This window comes from Poromitra crassiceps (assembly GCF_964638095.1).
Source record: "Poromitra crassiceps genome assembly, chromosome: 5".
Taxonomy (NCBI): domain Eukaryota; kingdom Metazoa; phylum Chordata; class Actinopteri; order Beryciformes; family Melamphaidae; genus Poromitra; species Poromitra crassiceps.
In genome coordinates this window covers 24,800,939-24,820,938 of record NC_139642.1, presented here as the reverse complement: position 1 = coordinate 24,820,938, position 20,000 = coordinate 24,800,939, and the positions used below count along the sequence as shown (strand labels likewise).

The 20,000-nt window shown below is 44.2% G+C and overlaps 1 protein-coding gene across 1 annotated transcript in view; it reads left to right on the top strand.

Annotated features, from left to right (window-relative positions):
• The window catches only part of gap43 (growth associated protein 43), a gene marked incomplete at its 5' end in the record, with an annotated part of 16,705 nt that extends 4,215 nt beyond the window's left edge, over nucleotides 1-12,490 (top strand). Inside the window, 2 exons of the mRNA XM_083637600.1 lie at nucleotides 5,159-5,786; nucleotides 12,372-12,490. Coding sequence (XP_083493726.1) covers nucleotides 5,159-5,786; nucleotides 12,372-12,448 — 705 coding nt within the window. The 3' untranslated portion in view covers nucleotides 12,449-12,490. The remainder of the gene's footprint in view (nucleotides 1-5,158; nucleotides 5,787-12,371) is intronic.
• Nucleotides 12,491-20,000: the final 7,510 nt, after the last annotated feature.

Below are 20,000 nucleotides of genomic sequence, written 5' to 3'. Positions count from 1 at the left end.
ATACCAGTCATGATCTGTTGCCTGCCTACAGGCTCTTGTGAATGCTGTATAATGCTGCATATTGAATTACATAAAGCTGTTTTAGGTGACAATGTGTCCTATAGCAATGAATTTGTCTTGGTTACACACTATTAGCTCTTCTGATGGCAGACAGATTGGATCTGATTGTGTCTCTTTTGCAATCAGGAAGATTCTCTCCATTTATATACAGCATACCTGTTTATATACAGCACTATACTGTATATTGCATACATTACCTTTTGCTGGATAGTGTAGAAACAGTTTTTAAGGGTTAACGTGTATCTATGGCAACCGGGAAGAATGTGTGTGTAATGAGGAAATACTGCGGTCTAATTTTAATTAGGGATTCCTCGGTTTGATTAACCCGATAATGAGAATGATGTCGTCTGACTATGAATTAATTCAGGAAGAGATCTAAATCATCTGCGATAAACAGGAAGTGTAATTTTGGAGGGGCCTCTGGGTAGTGTAAAGGTAAAAAGCACTCGCCTACCACTACAACCACCTGGGTTCAATTCAATTACCAGCACCAGCCGGTGGGGCACGAGTCCTGCACTAGCGCCTCCTCTGGTCGGTCGGGGCGGAGGGGAACTGGGGGGAATAGCGTGATCCTCTCTCACGCACTACGTCTTCCCGGTGCTACCCCTCACTGTCAGGTGAAAAGAAGCGACCCTATCGACCGCACATGTATCGGAGGAAGCATGTGCTAGTCTACGACTCTCCCCGGATCGGAAGAGGTCGTGGAGAAACGACCAGGACAGCAGCCGAAATTGGACAAGTTCAATTGGGGAGGAAAATGGGAGAGACAAAAAGAAAATCATAAAACAAAAATCTCAGTTGGAAGATGTGAAAGGGTGTGTGTGTGCTGTGCTGTAGTTTTGAGAGGTGCTACTACGTTTATGAATGAAAATGTGTGACACTCAGACACTGTGAAATATGTCTGTCGCGGTGCACACGACAACCCACTGTCTTCACAGGATTTGCAATATAACACAAACCAATAAGATATTAGTATTACAGTATAAGATACCTTCTTGATAGATGAACAAGGACTTAATGCAACAATTATTTTTCTCTGAATCCTATGATTCACGGAATCTTACAGAATACAGCAGTCAGCTTGAGATAAATCAGAGCACAGCTTTTTCTGGGAGACATTAGACAAATATCAATAATGTAAATGATGTCAAATCACCAGGATGATGATCTCTCTGTTCTCCTTCCCATACACCGATATGAGATCATTTGACACTCCGCTGGTATTTTATTACATTTGCGCGCTCTCTCTCACACACACGCACGCACGCACGCACCCACGCACGCACGCACGCACGCACGCACGCACACGCACACACACACACACACACACACACACACACACACACACACACACACACACACACACACACACACACACACACACACACACACACACACACACACACACAGAGAGATCTGACATTCCCCCTACTCCAATAATGATGTCATACCCCCATATTCCCAAACACCCTCATCCATCTCTCTCTCTCTCTCTCTCTCTCTCTCTCTCTCTCTCTCTCTCTCTCTCTCTCCCTCTCTCTCTCTCTCTCTCTCTCTCTCTCTCTCTCTCTCTCTCCCTCTCACTCTGACTCACTGCATGCAGCCAGTAAGTAATTCTATTTGAGTTAAGTGCTTGGGTCAAATTTTGGCAATTGTAAGCACCCATGAGATCAGGCATATAAAAACCCAATAAGTCATTGTCATGCATATATTAAGAGCAGAGGGTGTGGCGCTGGTACTCTGTCTGTCTCCGCGTTAGCTAATAGCTAACGTTAGATAATAGCTAACGTTAGATAATAGCTGGCTAATTTCACATCCCGCTACGTTCTAGCTGCAGTGCACTCCGGCTCACTCCATTACCGGACTTGGGTGGCTATCAATTTCTTGTTAAGCAAACAGGGTCCAGCTCTTAAACATAAAGCATTGCATTGGTTAACGAGCAATAGCGTATATAGCCTCTGTAAACCTGCCATCGCTCTCTGGGCAAAGTCAACACTATTATAGATATTTTGTTTTATATCATATGGCACAGAGAATCACCTGACGAGACAGTTGATATTAAGAGTGGCGACGCAGAAAGGCCCCGGAGCCAGATTTACACACAGCACCCATGGGAGCGCATGGATATAAAAGGTGGAGGCAGTGAATATAGCCACGCAGCTGCACCTTGGCCTCCCAGCTGCTCTCATATTGGACTGACACACTGACCCTGAGGAAGATGTGTTGCTTTAGTGCCTGTGGCTCTTCAATCATGTCGCACGGATGTTACGCCTCACGCAGGCAGCCGTCCAATCAAACGCCTCCCATCCCCAATCTGATGACATTATTACAAACGCACGGAGTCAAAATTGGGTGGGAGATTAGACAGTGATGGATGCAGCCGCCTTACCCCAGCAAGTCACAACTTGAAAACTGTTTCCCCTCACGTTCGCCTGACCTTAAATGAGATGGCGGCACGCGACGGCACGCCCAGTGTTAACACACACATAGCCCCCCCCCCCCCCCCCATCACTCACACAGCCCCTCCCCGGCCATGCTGATTGCTCCGCCTGATTTATGAGTTCCTATTGGCTCGCTCCCCTGAGGGGTCAGGTGCATTGCGTGCCAATCAGGGTGACATATAGTCTTTCATAGCACCAACCGGCAGACAGCGCCCGTGATGAGTTAGCACTCTGGTTGTCAGGGTAACCTTTGATGGTTGGGAGGGGTATGGAGGTGAATGCTGAAGAGATCCTAGCTTAGCAACTCGTTCCCTAGCAGCCAGAGAGATGGATCTGTAGAAAGACACCTAGAGAATAAGGATTGTCTCATTATTTTTTTTTAGAGGAAGAGGCTTTTGTTTCAATGCTCACATCTTTCTGGTCACAGTTTTGAAGATAGAGGGTTCTAAAGCTTACAGTAAGAACTGTTCATCCATTTCAGCGGCATTATCAAGAGAACAATATCAACCTCATGCCTGAATGGATTAACCACAATAAATGCCAGGAGTCATTTGAGGTGGCCCCAATCCCAGCATCCAGTTCATTGTGAGGCATGAAGAGATGATGCAGTGGTACTAGATCTATCTTCTGTTGTACATGAAGAGATGATACAGTGGTACTAGATCTATCTTCTGTTGTACATGCAGAGATGATACAGTGGTACTAGATCTATCTTCTGTTGTACATGAAGAGATGATGCAGTGGTACTAGATCTATCTTCTGTTGTACATGAAGAGATGATGCAGTGGTACTAGATCTATCTTCTGTTGTACATGAAGAGATGATACAGTGGTACTAGATCTATCTTCTGTTGTACATGAAGAGATGATGCAGTGGTACTAGATCTATCTTCTGTTGTACATGAAGAGATGATACAGTGGTACTAGATCTATCTTCTGTTGTACATGAAGAGATGATACAGTGGTACTATATCTATCTTCTGTTGCACATGAAGAGATGATACAGTGGTACTAGATCTATCTTCTGCTGTACATGAAGAGATGATACAGTGGTACTAGATCTATCTTCTGTTGCACATGAAGAGATGATACAGTGGTACTAGATCTATCTTCTGTTGCACATGAAGAGATGATACAGTGGTACTAGATCTATCTTCTGTTGTACATGAAGAGATGATGCAGTGGTACTAGATCTATCTTCTGTTGTACATGAAGAGATGATACAGTGGTACTAGATCTATCTTCTGTTGCAGAGATCATGCAGTGGTACTAGATCTATCTTCTGTTGTACATGAAGAGATGATGCAGTGGTACTAGATCTATCTTCTGTTGCACATGAAGAGATGATACAGTGGTACTAGATCTATCTTCTGTTGCACATGAAGAGATGATACAGTGGTACTAGATCTATCTTCTGTTGTACATGAAGAGATGATACAGTGGTACTAGATCTATCTTCTGTTGTACATGAAGAGATGATACAGTGGTACTAGATATATCTTCTGTTGTACATGAAGAGATGATACAGTGGTACTAGATATATCTTCTGTTGTACATGAAGAGATGATACAGTGGTACTAGATCTATCTTCTGTTGCAGAGATCATGCAGTGGTACTAGATCTATCTTCTGTTGCAGAGATCATGCAGTGGTACTAGATCTATCTTCTGTTGCAGAGATGATACAGTGCTACTAGATCTATCTTCTGTTGCACATGAAGAGATGAAATGTGTAGATTTATTCAATTGTAAAACCAATCATTGGCTCCCCATTAAGGCTTGACAGCCGGTAGGATATCTGCCCTCCACATGCACACCTTTCAGGTTCTGCAGTTTGATCTATCTGCCCTCCACGTACACACCTTTCAGGTTCTGCAGTTTGATCTATCTGCCCTCCACGTACACACCTTTCAGGTTCTGCAGTTTGATTTCTCATGTCTTCATCATTTGGCCTCTCTGATGCTGCATGCTCTTTGTCAATTTGTGTTTGCTTCATATTGCTTATTCACATTCATTTCAGGTGCGCACACACAGTATAAGGCGTCTGATCAGTCTGACGTTAGCTCTAGAATGTTCTACTTTCTTTGATTTGCCTATTCATTTTGAATGTTGACTGATTAATTTTGTTTGCTCATCATTCATTCCTTTGATTTGATTTCCTTTTCATTAGATGTATTTGACTCATAGCACAACCCACTATTTGATGGACAGCTATGGAGCCAGGTACCTAAGGTAATATCTTGGACCCCCTTCCAATATCTCCTGTCCTAATCCTACACCTATTCCTGAGCCAGTCCTGCACTAGAACTCAATCCTAAACCACTCCTGAAACCTCAACTTAGCCTCATATCTTCCCAACCTATGCTCCTGTAATGGTCACAAATAAACCAGTTCATAACTTAACTAACAAACCCTCTCTTAACCTATGATCTTGTCCTTTTCTGACTTCTGGCCCTTTCTAATGAATGACATATTGTACCTCTTTTGATTGTTGGCCCAAATAAAATGGTGCCAAGATGACCTCTTGAGATCAAGCTACATACCAGCACAGTAGAGGGATACCTTGATAGATGTTAGTGGATCTACCTGTACATACCCTTGCTCAATTCCAGTGGATTCTACAAAACCCGTCCCTTCTCTTAACGATCTCTCTCTTGCAGGTGGAGAAGAACGAGGATGTGGACCAGAAGATTGAGCAGGATGGCACCGCCAACAAACCTGAAGACAAGGCCCACAAGGCTGCCACTAAAATACAAGCCAGCTTCCGAGGACACATAACCCGGAAAAAGATGAAAGACGGAGACGAGGAGGAGAAGGAGGGAGACACTCCCGCTGTTCCAGAGGAGGCGACGGAGGGCGGAGAGGAGGAGGCCAAGGAAGCCCAGGGAGAGGAGGCACCCGCCAAGGAGGAGCAGGCCGCGGCGGAGGAGGGCAAGAAGCAGGAGGACCAGACGAGCCAAGCCAAAAGCCCAGTGGCAGACAAGCCGGCTAACTCCCCGGCAGCCGTCGCCACCTCTCCTGCAGGCGCGGCCACGTCTCCCGTAGCGGCCGCCCCCTCTCCTGCCGCTCCCTCTGAAGCCCAGAAAGAGGAGCCCAAGGCGGAGGAGAAGCCCAAAGAGGTGGAGGCCCCGGTGGCTGCGGCAGCGGCGGCGAAGAGTCCCACCACAGCCACGGCCACGGCCCAGGAGAAGAGCGGGGAGAAGGAGGAGGCCAAACAAGCCGACGTGCCTGCTGCTGTCAGCCCGACAGCTGAGAAGGAGGAGCCCAACCAAACAAAAGATAAACAAGGTACGCGAATTGTTCTTTATCTTCAATCTTCAATAAAGCATGGGTTCTTCTGAAGGTGAATCCATGACAGCATATGGCTGATAAGGACGATTGGAAAGGAAACTAAGACGTAGAAACTAAGCAGGGCTTGTCTTTTGCAGACCTCTCACCTGACCACAAAAACTCAGCATTCAACTCAAAGCCTTCCTTTTGTAACCCTGCGAGGCAGCTGGATTCGTGCGAGATCATTAGATGACGATCACACGGCAACTCCATCTTGCCACGCTCCAATCTATTGGTTCGAATCTGAACCACTAGTGGTTTGCACCAATCAGCGTCCAGAGGCAGCATGGAGGGGATTTAAGGTGTGACAGTGAGAAGTGAGCCCGTGATAGACGCGACGTGATAGACAGACGGTTCATCCAATCACCTGCCAGGTTTTTTTTTGGAAGTGCCTGCCTCTTTGAAACGGGTTCCCGAGCGAGTTGCCAGATGGTTGTGTGAAAACAAACCATCTGGCAGCGTCATGTCATGGCGGTGGGCGTGCACACGGCGGAGAATGCACGGAGTCCAGAGACAAAACAATCGAGACGGTCTCGACAATCGAGAGGCAATTACCGGCTGTAAATAACTAATAAAGAAGAATAGGTGAGCTTTACCGCAGTCTTCTTGGCAGACGGCGCAGGAAATAACTGCTCATTGTGAGTCTTGAGGATTTAAAGAGCTTTGGCAGTGCTCCATCATTCACTGGTTAACACATAAGCACAGCTCGATATGAGACTAGACGCCCTTTTTCTGTCTGAGGCTCTTCAAGATAGACTCTCCATACAGACGAGGCTGAGATTAAGATACGTAAAATGATCTGCACAGGTTAATAAAGATGGAGGCTGTAGACGGAGGGCATGTTAGCTTGGAAATCACCACGTCGTAGCCTCATTGTGATGAAACAATGTTGCGTATTGGTCTAGTCCTCGCAGTAGTGCACAACTCTTGAAAAGTCCAAAACAAAATGTGTGACAGATCAATTGACCAAGCACGGACCGCCTTATTTGCGTGACGCAACTCGCGTCACGCGGTACCTTTCGAACGATGCACCAATGCACGCGGAGAGCCGGACTTCCGCCATGATACTATTGGAGCATCGCTGGAAGACGTTGGGTCTGACCACGTCAGACTATTGGTCTAGCTCTGGTCCAGGGCGCTAGGCTAGATGAACAATGGGCACCTTTTCGCTGAGGTGGTGGCGGGACTGTGGGTGGGGGGTAGCCCCCCACTTTTTGTATAAAATCCACTTTTTTGCACTTAAAAAAACATGTATCCACAATTTTGAACGGCCACATTCTTGCTGTATTTACTCACTACTGGCACCTAGGGGGGCTTGGACTTTATACAAAAAGTGCACTGGACCAGAGCTATATTGGGTCATGAACATCTCAGATGAACTTGTATGAATCTCATGATGTCATATGTTGAAGTACCAATATTCACCTTTGTGTGAATCCAAATGAGAACAAACCCAAATTGAGCATAAAGGCGACGAATATTGGTGATTAAATCCGTGTTACAGCAGGTGCAAATATCATACCGTCTTTGCTGTCCACCAGATTTTGGACCTCAGCACAAGAAGCCTTGAGCTCTGCTTATAGATTTCAAAGCAAACCACCGTATGACATCCAATTATAGAAAAAGTGTACGCCTGCGACGAAATTATAAGGCCATGAAATTCCATTATAACATTGATACAGCACACTCACACAACATACACTTGACATGAACTCCTATATCTCTGCTCCAAGGACTTTCAGACTGGGTCAGACAGGTAGTTAATGCAGCATGCTCAGTATGAAGCGCGCAGACACACGCGCGCACACACACACACACGTGCACACACGCACGCACGCACACGCACACACACACACACACACACACACACACACACACACACACACACACACACACACACACACACACACACACACACAGACTGGAGAACTACAAGGAAACTAGGTCACCTAGGCAGCACTGTCTCCCTGTTGTCATAGTTACCACCTCGATGGGATGGCTAGCATAGGCCGCGGATAACAGGTGCTCTGATTCAAATGAATGATTAATGATCCTTGGTCACGATCCGTGTCGGGGAAGTCTGTCGCAAATAAACACGACTTTACCAAGAACTGCAAATTAAGAATACCAAGTACGGCCGGCGGCCACAATCTGCTTTACCAACTGAACTGAATATTTATGACTTCTATTGAATACACTTGGTTAAGGCTTGTGACGGCACAGGCTGCTGGAGTCATGTACACAAGGACACCAGGTACTCTGATCGAACTGAATGATTTATGAGGTAGCCAAGCATGATCGACATTCTCTACCGGGGAAAGGCCTGTGTGATTGGCTTCTGTTGATTACATCTGAGCAAGCTGTTAGTCATAACTGTCATAACCATGATGAGAGATCTCATTGAATATTCAATTGGGCCATAAGTTACAGACAGTCGAATGCGGCAGATGAAGGGCAAGAGTCGAGTAGTCACATCCAAAATAATGAACAGGGAGAAGACGAGACACAAAGACCAGTAGAGTTTAGGGGTTTGTTTCAAGGCCTTAAATAACTTAGTTAAACACCACACGTTTACAGTTAGTCAGTCGTATCAGTGTTGTAGATGAGGCTGAAGAGGCACTGATGTTGGAATATCACAAATGAAAGACATTTTCTGTCAAAAAGAAAAAGAAATTGCATTTAGTGTCACCGTTCGGTGACTGCGGTGAAGGCTGTCATACTGGCTAATTACCTTTTACCTGGAATCTGACAACAGATCTGCTAAGTGCCTTTGTATGACTCACTCTTGAGATGCACGCACGCACGCACGCAGGCAGGCAGCCAGGCACGCACGCACGCACACGCACACACACACACACACACACACACACACACACACACACACACACACACACACACACACACACACCATCATCCCCATCACCATCTCCCGCTGGATAGTAACTGTCCCATGCAATGATGTCATTCCTTGATGTCTCCTCTCTTTCTATTAAAAGAGCATGAGATCATGGAATGACATCATCACTTTCAGGGAAGCTGAACAAAGGCTCTGAGCAGAAGCCATGAAGCAAAGAGAAGCTCATGGTGAGACTGACTGGCATTCTAAAGGCTCCATAGCAATGACTCATTCAAACTTTTAATGACTAGTATTTATTCATTTGATAACTTTAACGATGCAAACACTGTCAGGTCTCAAGTCCGGGGATGACTGCCTTTATAGAGATAGATAGATGATAGATAGATAGATAGATAGATAGATACCGTAGATAGATAGATAGATAGATAGATAGATACCGTAGATAGATAGATAGATAGATAGATAGATAGATAGATACCGTAGATAGATAGATAGATAGATAGATAGATACCGTAGATAGATAGATAGATAGATTAAAGCATGGATAAAATAAGTAATACTATAGTAGTAATAATAATTATTATTATTATTATTATAATAATGCTACTACTACTGCTGCTATACTACTACTGCTACTACCACCACCACTACTACTACTAGATACTGTAGATAGATAGATAGATAGATAGATAGATAAATAGATAGATAGATAGATAGATAGATAGATAGATAGATAGATAGATAGATAGATAGATGAAAGCATGGATAAAATAAGTAATACTGTAATAATAAATTAATAATAATAATAATAATAACAATAATAATGCTACATTACTACTACTGCTATATAGCAGTAGTAGTAGCAGCATACTACTACTGCTACTACCACTACTACTACTCCTCCTCAAAATGATGATGATAATAATAATAATAATAATAATAATAATAATAATATACATTTGATTTATAAAGCGCTTTTTCGATAACTCAAAGCACTTTACAGCATAAAAACAACATTAAACAGACATTTAAAAACAGTTTAAGGAGCCTATGCAATCAGAAATGATATGCAATTCAAAGAGGCCATAAGCAATGTGATTGACTGTGGCTCACAGGCTAGCGCTGGCTTGCTGAGTATCATTCAGCAGTAAACTGTGGCAGACCTGTGGCAGACCTAGATGCTACTGATAGCCGCAGCACATCATGAGATGTGTGCAGACCTAGATGCTACTGATAGCCGCAGGACATCAGTTAAGCTGCTCAGTCCATTAGGAGCCTCTCCTCCTTCATTATTTACAGTCAGCAGCAAAGCTCACATGCGCATGCTGGTTTTTTTTATTTTATTTTTTACGGAAAATTGAGACGTATTCATGATCTCTGATTGTTGTTATATCAGGGTATCCGCGGGGTCTTGAAAAGTATTAAAAGTTGATGAATCAATTTAGGGAAAACTAAGGCCCTTAAAAAGTATTAAAAAGTCTTAATCGCCATTTGATGAGTTATTAAATTTTGTATCTGATCGTGTTAAAATTTATGGGCATAATGTCGTGTCATACGGATCGCAGACCCCTGAATTTAATCAAAATTGTATCGTGGCAGACTTTGTGATATCAGCAAATATCGTATCGTTGTCAAAATAATCTATATAATATCGTATTGTGATGAAACTTGTGATTTACACCCCTATCGCTGATGTGAAGAAAGTTGAGGTCTTAAAATATATTGAAAAGATCTTAAAAAAGGTCTTAAAAGGTTTTGAATTTAACTTCAGCATTCCTGCAAACTGTATACCTGCCTCTTCCTTCCCCCCGCCTCAGAGGCCGGTAGCAATTTGCAGGAACCGCTGCTACTACTACTACTGTAGTACTACTACTACTACTACTACTACTACTTCCTGGTTACCGAGCCAGAGCCAGAGCCAGTTAGGTTTAGGCAACTGAAACCACTTGGTTAAGTTTAGGGTTATGGTTCGGGTCAGGGTTCAAAATGGTTACAATGGGGCAACTGGACATGTCGGGGCTCGAACCAACGAATTATGATGAGACAATTTAAACCTGTCTCATCGTTTAAATTTGTTGTGTAATGTTATCAGTTGGCATTTGACCTGTTGATGATGTCGAGGGGCGGGCGGGCTAAGGATCACTTCCGGGTTACATGTTGGCCGAAGTGTAACTGCTTGTAATATTGTACTCCAAATACCGTTCAGTAAAAAGCCTTCACACTGAACTCAAAGTGGTCTTTATTGTCTGTAAAAAACAACAACACAATGAGCCTGTGGTGTGCAGAGGCTGAGCCTTCCCCATTTACTGCTGACTGTGCTGTATATATACACTGCATACTGCATACTGCATACTGCATACTTAAATTATGTTTTAAATTATGTTTACTGTCCCGCCAAGCAGCAGCAGCAAACAGCAGGCCGCATTGTGTAAACCGTTTATATGTTCAAGGTACCCAGTGAAACCCTAGCAATCAGATAGCTCACTTGGTAATAAAGCAGACCATCACGGCATGGGAGGTCCTCGTTCGCGCCCTGTTCGGGGATATATATATATATATATATATATATATACTGTATATAAATCTGGACGTACAGTATGTGATGTATAACGCTGCTGAATGCACACTGTGTACATAAACCTAGCAGAATAGCTGAATATGCCTGTTGTGGTAATGACATATTTCAACGTTGTGGGGACGCCTAGGAACGTGCAGGTAACGTCAATGAAGTCGCTACAACTTCCATTTCAGATATGTTTTTGAACCATGACAGGAGGTCTTGATTAGATGTCCAAGCAACAGCCATTCAATGTCTAAATCAGGGGTGGGCAATTATGTTTCATGGGGGGCCACATGAGAACCCCAAATTGTTGCTGGTGGCCGAAAAAATATTACCATGCTGTAACCTCTATATACCTCTAAATGTTTGCTGGGTATATGTTCTAATTCAAAGTTTGAAAACTTATCTCCCTCTCTCCCACTTCTCTTCTACCCGATCCTACTCTTTCTTGCTCATCCCCCTCTCTCCTTTCTCCTCTCCACCTGTCTCCTCCCTCCCTCTGTCTCCTCCCTCCCTCTGTCTCCTCTCTACCTCTGTCTTCTCCCTCCCTCTGTCTCCTCCCTCCCTCTGTCTCCTCCCCCCCTCTGTCTCCTCCCCCCCTCTGTCTCCTCCCTCCCTCTGTCTCCTCTCTCCCTCCCTCTGTCTCCTCTCTACCTCTGTCTCCTCCCTCCCTCTGTCTCCTCCCTCCCTCTGTCTCCTCCCTCCGTCTGTCTCCTCTCTACCTCTGTCTCCTCCCTCCGTCTGTCTCCTCCCTCCCTCTGTTTCCTCCCTCCCTCTGTCCCCTGCCTCCCTCTGTCTCCTCCCTCTCTCCCTCCGTCTCCTCCCTCCCTCTGTCTCCTCCCTCTCTCCCTCTGTCTCCTCCCTCCCTCTGTCTCCTCCCTCCCTCCCTCTGTCTCCTCCCTCCCTCTGTCTCCTCCCTCTCTCCCTCTGTCTCCTCCCTCCCTCTGTCTCCTCCCTCCCTCTGTCTCCTCCCTCTCTCCCTCTGTCTCCTCCCTCCCTCCCTCTGTCTCCTCCCTCCCTCTGTCTCCTCTCTCCCTCTGTCTCCTCCCTCCCTCTGTCTCCTCCGTCCCTCTGTCTCCTCCCTCCCTCTGTCTCCTCCCTCCCTCTGTCTCCTCCCTCCCTCCAGATGCTGCAGAGGAGTCTAAAGTAGAGGAGACAGGCCCGGCAGGTGCAGCGGAGGTCACCGAGTCCAAGGATGACTAAGAGAAAGTTTAACCTAGAGAAAGAAGAATTAAGAGTATGATGAATAACACAAAAACAAAATCTAAAGGTTGCTCTTTGCCTTCCCAATGTGAAGGCAGTCCGTTTCTATTTGTTTGTCATTTTTTGTGTGGCAATGATTTTCTCATGTTGGGGGAGTTTCCAGCGTGAAGTTTTTTGGCTCAAGCTAAATCCTATGAGGAAGTGTTGATGATGAGGATGGGGAAAAATGATGACGAGGATATGATTTGGTACGTCTTCACTATTTATCGCGAGTGAATCAGCAGTCGAAGGAATGCGCCCAACTGGATAGTTCCGCATTTAAAATGCATTGCAAATGTATTGTACCTTATTTGCATTGCAGTGCACTTTCGTTAAAACACATTTCGCAAATAAAATCCGTACTTCTGCAAATGCACGCACAAAAACAAGCCGGTTTTGAAATGCAACTCTCGTTTTCAACACCATACAAGTGTCTTGAAAACGCATCAAATAGGTAACGTACTGACACATAGAGCCATGGAGAATAGAATGTATTAATAGATGTGTGACATTTCCAGTTGGGCAGCTCTGTCCTGAATCCACAAAAACTATAGGATGAGACTATATATGACTCTTTCTCTATTCTGCTTGAGTCATTCAAGCTTGGTTTACATCCCTTTTACTAACTCTCTCTTTACTCACATTCACAGTAAAGGACCTATGGCCATTGTATTGACATGATCACATAAACTATGGAAATCAGCTATAATATTGATGTAAGTGGCCCTTACATGACGACCCGGGTTCTGCAAAACGAGCGTGACAACAGTAGCATGAACCATCGAACCAGATGCATGATGGGAACTCTCCCTCTGAGAGGAACTTTTTCGCAGTCACAAAATCTTAAGAGGTGTGGCGGCTTCTTTTTGATGTCTTTGGTGTTGTTATGACAGTTTGATATGAATTGGAAAAATACTCTTGCACTGATGTTAAGAAAAAATAAAAAACGTAAAATAAAATCAAATGAGCAAAACAAAAAATACTTTTCCTATGTTCCAGTGAGTGCAATGTCCAGTTTCAACCTTATCAAGGAGTTAAAACTTGTGAGAAAAAACTATGAAAAAAGAAAAATGGTTTCAATGTCTGTTTTCAAAATAAAGCAAATGTGCCAATTACCATCATAAGCTGTGGAGTTTGTTTGAAGCCACTTCAGCAATGGACACTGTATTGTAGAGGAGAGCAGAAAGTACCTTGCACCAAATTTACACAAACTACCAATTATTTAAAGGTAACTAAACCCCAAAATATTTTTTCCAGATTTAAACCAATGTACAGTATATGGCTTTTGAGGAGTGTTGATGAAGGATTCTGGTCAAAATCTCCACATTTGAGAGTAAACTGTTTACACACTGTATAATTTGCATGCAGTGAGAGTGCCCTCTAGGGGTTGAAACCCACTTTTGCTGTTGGGTCTGCCAAGAGGCTGATCTCCGATTCCACTTACATCACCAAGAACGCCCCCTCTCCCACCCAGAGTCAAAGCAGGTCCTAAGCTCCGTCCCCTTTCCCACCCGGAGTCAGAGCAGGTCCTAAGCCCCGCCCCCTTTCCCACCCAGAGTCAGAGCAGGTCCTAAGCCCCGCCCCCTTTCCCACCTAGAGTCAGAGCAGGTCCTACGCCAGCCTGAATATACTTCCGCATCTGCCCCGACTTGGACCCTTGCCGCCGACAGCAAGATATACATACTCGAACGTCACTCAGCAGGTTTCAATAACACCCCCGAGACACTAGGTGGCTTGTGGCACACTCATGTCCATTACATATGATATGACGTAATCGTGTTGTTTACCAGAACTTGCAATCATGGTGGCGAAGTTGTATGCTATGCAGGAGGCTTTGCTAGATGAGGAGCAAGCAATGTTTAATCATCAGATGGCGTTGTTGTGTTAGTGTTATTGCACCTGGAAAGACAGAAAAGAAGGCCCTTGGCCCGCCTCCGAGGCTGGACACGTGCTGGTCACGTCACGTCCGCGTCGACGCCGCGGAGTCACATTTTCGAGGAGCTGCACGCAGGCTGCGCCGACAGGCTCGCCGACCGCGGCACAACCCTCGGCGCATTCGGCGAGGATTGTGACGCGGAACTATATTTAGGCCTTTAGGATGCGTTCCCTAACTCTACCACAAGGTGAGACATTGATTTGCATTTTTTTTTTACCCCAAGTAGAGGCAGGTCTGCCAGAATTCTGGAGGGGATATGATAAGTTTGGTTGGATTCCCATGCACTGAAACAAATTATGTTTTGAACTGCAAGTCCCCAGATGTGCTTTCAGCTCGCCCTGTTCAGAGACACATCTGATTTCCAGATTATGGACATAATGCATAATCTCCCCTGCCCCTATTTATTTGAGCTGAAATAACATCATATGGATTGCAAACTGAGGAGCGGGGGGAACAGGACTGTTATCTCTAATGTGACGGACAGCAAACACAGCAGGCTGAGCACGCTGCACCAAGGTAAATAGATCATACATTTTCTCATTGTCTCTATGATATAATAAGGATATGAGCCGCTGCGTGTCAGAAAATAAGCTATTTACAGGACATAAATACAAGCATTTCACATGCCCCATTTTCAGGTCACAGTTCAAAACATATGATTGTTTCAGTGCATGGGAATCAAAACCAACCTATCAGGGTGACTTCAAAATCATATTTAAAGCTGGAAATAAGGTCAAGGTTGTACTTTTTTTTTAAATTCTCCTTTAAACTGGGATAATCGAAGTAAGAAGCATTTGTATTTCTTTTATCTTCAGTATAATTATTGAATCAGTGGAAGTAGCAAACTGACTCATAACTCTCGTGTTCATAACTCCAATCTCGCTATGATGGCAATCCGAGAGACTGCATGTTCACAGCAGCCAGGAGGTTAAAATGGCACCAAGACCGGGTGTGTCTGAACAAAAAGCTCCTCAGCTGCAACAAGCGTGAAGCAAAGTAATAACCCCGAGGCCGACGCTAACCGCAGTCTCAGGAAAGTTGCATGACCCTAATAATAATGCTACATTGTTTCCCTCCTTGCTTCAGCCTCCCTTATGGTCGGACTCAGCTGAATTAGTAACGTTGCTGTGAAATTGCAAGATTAGGGATTTCAACCGTATGCATTTATCGATGCAGTTTGCTGAGCAGGCAGTCGGTGCTTCACATCCACACAGTTCAAGTCGTTTCTTCAAGAGAGGTTCCTTTCGCCGCCCTTTTGCATCACTGCATCCCTCCCACTCTCCCGTATCTCCCTGTTCTGCTCGCTCTGTTACTCTTTAAGTCATGTATCCATCTCCCAAATCATCATCCTATAGGCTCCCAGGAATATTGCTAGTAAGAAACTGACTGACTCTGACCCAGGGTGGGAGGGTACTGTTACTTCCCATGCTGGATGTAATAAGAAATGCCTTTTTTTTAGAGGCCTTGAACCTCAGTTTTTACCAGAGTATATTTTTAGATGAGTATTATTTGCACTTGAGTATGGAATGTGTGTACTTCTGCCACCTCTGCTTCACACCTGGATTGCATTTAGCAACTGAGCAGCTTCCCCTAGAGCAGTGGGAGGGTTAAGTACATTGCTCAGGGGCCCATCGGCAGCAAGCTGCTCAAGAGAATTGGGAGCGTTACTCCTTTTTGCTTTGAGCTGGAAACCATCCAGTCACCAGCCTGCTTTCCTACCCTGTTGGACTTGTGTCTCCTCTCTTGACCAGCTTCAGAGCAGTGGACTTTCCGCTGGGAGAGTCAGGCAGTCTAACATGCTGTGGCTTCTTTGTCCTCAGTCTCACCAGATACTGCACACAGTTCTTAGCAGGACCATGTACTGGTGTGTGGCGACACCTTGTGGAGAAACGCTATACCGCAGCGTGGCTTGCACTATGCGACAGATAGTTACCATAATGCTGCACAGCGGGGACAGTGGTGCAGTAAAGTGCAGGTGCCATATTGATATTAATGTGCTGAAATAAGCCTTGACCTCCCCACGGTGAGTGACACTGCGAAAGTGAAAGGGCGAAGAGCAGAATGTCAATTGTTAGCCTAAACCATTCAGAAATGTTAACCAGGACAAAGATCTCCCCCAGAGAGAACGTAACAATACATACATGATTTTATTTGCATGTTACACGGTGATCAACACAAAAGTACCGTTAAAGATTCCGTGTGTTCCAAGCGTTCGCCAAAAACAAGCTTAACTTGCCTCGACATCTCAAGTCACATTCAAATACAGAACATTGAATTCAAACAACTTTATTTTGTGTTATGAACATTTTCTCATATACCTTCATTACATATACTTTTTTTTTTAGAAACTGACTGCAATAACCTTATGCCATAATAAAGGAAAGTAAAATCGAAACATAACGGGACATTGCTGTCATATTCCATTGATTGAATCTAGGTAGTACAAACGTGATACTGTAGTTACATTTGTCGTTTCAACTTGAACGGTTGAGTTGTATAAACAGGATCTTGTGGATTTGCCGACTTTACAACATTCTACTGTAGAAACATCTTATATACACACACACAGGGGGGAAAAACAAAGCTAAATTTGAAATAGAGGGTTACCATTGTAACCATATCGCTTAGTGGAGAGTGGACGGGTTAGCTGTTTGGCCAAACGTATCATGATCAATAACTCTCAAGTTAATAATTACAAACTGAATCAAAGTAAGCACACACACGCACGTATAGGCTATTAGATATCTAGTTCTGTCTACAAGGGGTTTGGTGCTGTCTGCATAGGCTGGCAGTTGGTCTCTTTCTTAGCAAAGGATGGATAGTGTTCCTCCATCCTCTCGGCTCCATAGACAAGACAGAGCACCACTGCTTTTCTACGGGTGGTCTGCAGGCCTGGGTCTATTCTTACATCTGTTGTTTTAACCTGCTTGGACACCCAGACGGGCGGGGCTTTGCCTCACATCACAATGAATTGAATGCAAGAAAGTTGAGACAATCATGGGAAAGTATTCCTAAAGTCACCTTAGAATACTTTCAAATACGCAAACTTTAGTAAACAAAGCTTGAGTTGCCCTAATGCTACCCTAAACCCTACCCATTAGGCGTTCCAAGCAGCTTAAAATAAACACTGAGAGTCATTTGCAAAATGTAATTTGACCCCCCCCCCCCGCTCTCCGGTGTTGTTTCTGTAAATACTCCTCCAGCAGAAAAACACATTTATTTCTGCCAATTACTATCCAAAGCCAGCCTCACTCTGCCCTGAGGTTTTGAATGTGACACACACAGTGAGACAGGTAGACTAATTGGAATAGACATTATACTGTATAGTAGCAACAGACCGTTCTCATGCAATCTCTGCCGCGAAGCTGCTTCGCCACAGCTTCCAGATCATTTGGATTCTTATTACAGTAAGAAGATACAGTAAGTGCTGCTGCTGATATAAACTAGCATCGTCAGGTACAGGGCAAGCTGCAAAAGAGCCAGCGGGGATACCTATGTAGTACAAAACATCAAGAGTCACGTTCAGCCACACACCGCAGTGGTATTTGTTCAAAATAAATATAAGGAGGGGGAAAAAAAAGTGTAAGCTTAGGGAAAGCGTAGAAAACGAGCAGCTTGCCGATTCTCCGGTTGCTTCCAGTTGATTGGAAGATGTGTTTATTTTTTTGTGATTGATAAGAGATGATCGGGGGTTTGATTGACTCGTGGGATCAGTCTCTGACTCTCTGCACAGCACTAACAAAATACTGTTTCGTCCAATGAGAACAATGAGACGGGATCACGTGGCATTAACCAACACCACAATGTCACACAGCCATGACCTCAGAAGCAGTTACAATGGAAAACACTGGGGAGAAGTCTTTAATGTATGGCAAGGATGACATTAATTACACGTGTACAGTACTGCATGGTCTGCCTCAGGTGGAGTCATGGAGACAGGTACGCACATCCAGTCTAGGAGTCGGGGCGGTGGAGTCCACACAGTATTTAGTCACCTTAGGTCGCGAAAAATGGCAAAAGGGAAATACTAGTTTGCCTTTTTGTTTTTGATTTTTGCTGCGATTCTCTTCAGCTGGGTCGTCACAAAGCAATAACCTGTATGCTGTAAGAACGACACTGTTTGTGTGTGTTTTGTCTTGTGTGTGTTATAAAATACTAACTGTCTGTCGTCTCGCTTTGACCACTTTGTTCGTAATGAGAGAAAAGATGTGGGCAAGGTCACTGATGGGACTAATACTGATGGGGAGGTTTGATGAGAAAAGGATTTGTGGGACTCAGCGGTGTCCAATGGTAATGCGTTGTAAGGAGCCAATCGGCACGCGGCCTTGGTTGGAACAACTGGGAGGAGTGAGCGTTCAGTATTCTCTCAGATTTGCATCTCAGTTCTATGACAAAGCTGCTCGTTATATTCCATTCCCTAAAACGTCACATAAGCCGGTCATCTCAGAGTGAAGCACAACTGCACAACAATCTTTTTTAGGCTAATTCATTCTCCCTCCGCCAAAACCTTATTCTCCCGTTTCATAATGATAGAGCAGGGTCGCCAAATTTAGGAAAATCTACAAGTTACAAACCTATTCAGAAACAGGGACACATAAAATTTCTCTTTTCATACATAAGGACATTGGATTCAAGTATATACACACAATGAAACTGAATGAAATAAAAGACAGAGAAAAAGAAATCAACTCAATCTCAATATATTATGAATTTGTTTTGTATCATTTCATATGAAAACACACACACACACACACACACCTTTTTGAAAGAGAAAAACTGAAAGCAAGTCATTCATTGGTGTCATACATTTCTAGCCCAATTCCAGCAGTACAAGGAGCATTATGGCATTTCATTCAAACCCAAAACGTGTCAAACTAAAAGCAAAGACTATTGTGGTTTTACGTGACGGCGCTAAGCGCAGTGCGCTCTGCGCCGGAGCCGTCGGGCTGCACAATACGGTTGGTTGGTCATCAAACAAGCAACATACACTGCAACAAATTTCCCCCCTATTTCCTCTTGTTACAGTGGCGGAACAAGTGATCTTATCATAAAGAAATACAAAATTTGACTATGTACAGTACGCATCATTGTCACCTACTGTGGTTTGCTAAGTGGGAGTCCTGCAGTGCAGAGGGAGGAGTGAAGGCGAGCGGTTGCCAGTTCCACTGAAGGAGGATGTAGATATCCAACAGATGTATTTGTTTCCTGTAGGGTTTGTACTCGGTGTGGTTTTAGCTCAGCAGGATGACCCTATTCTGGTCCCTGCGCGCCCTCCATTTCAAAAGATACCCGACTGCTATCATCGCACGAAACAAGCTCATCCATTCAGCAGATCTTTGACTGTGTAGGCTAATATAATAACGATATATAATATAATAATAATATATATAATAATATTATATATTATTATATGTATAACGCTGGACGCCTGTTTCAGTCTAGTAGCATCGGGTTATGGTAGTATAGACATGAACAATTACATCAAGCAGTAATCTCTCTCACTAATTTGACTGGATCAGCCCACTGGCTGCTATATGTTTGACCTTTGACCCTCGGTATGTGTTAGTTTCAAATCTA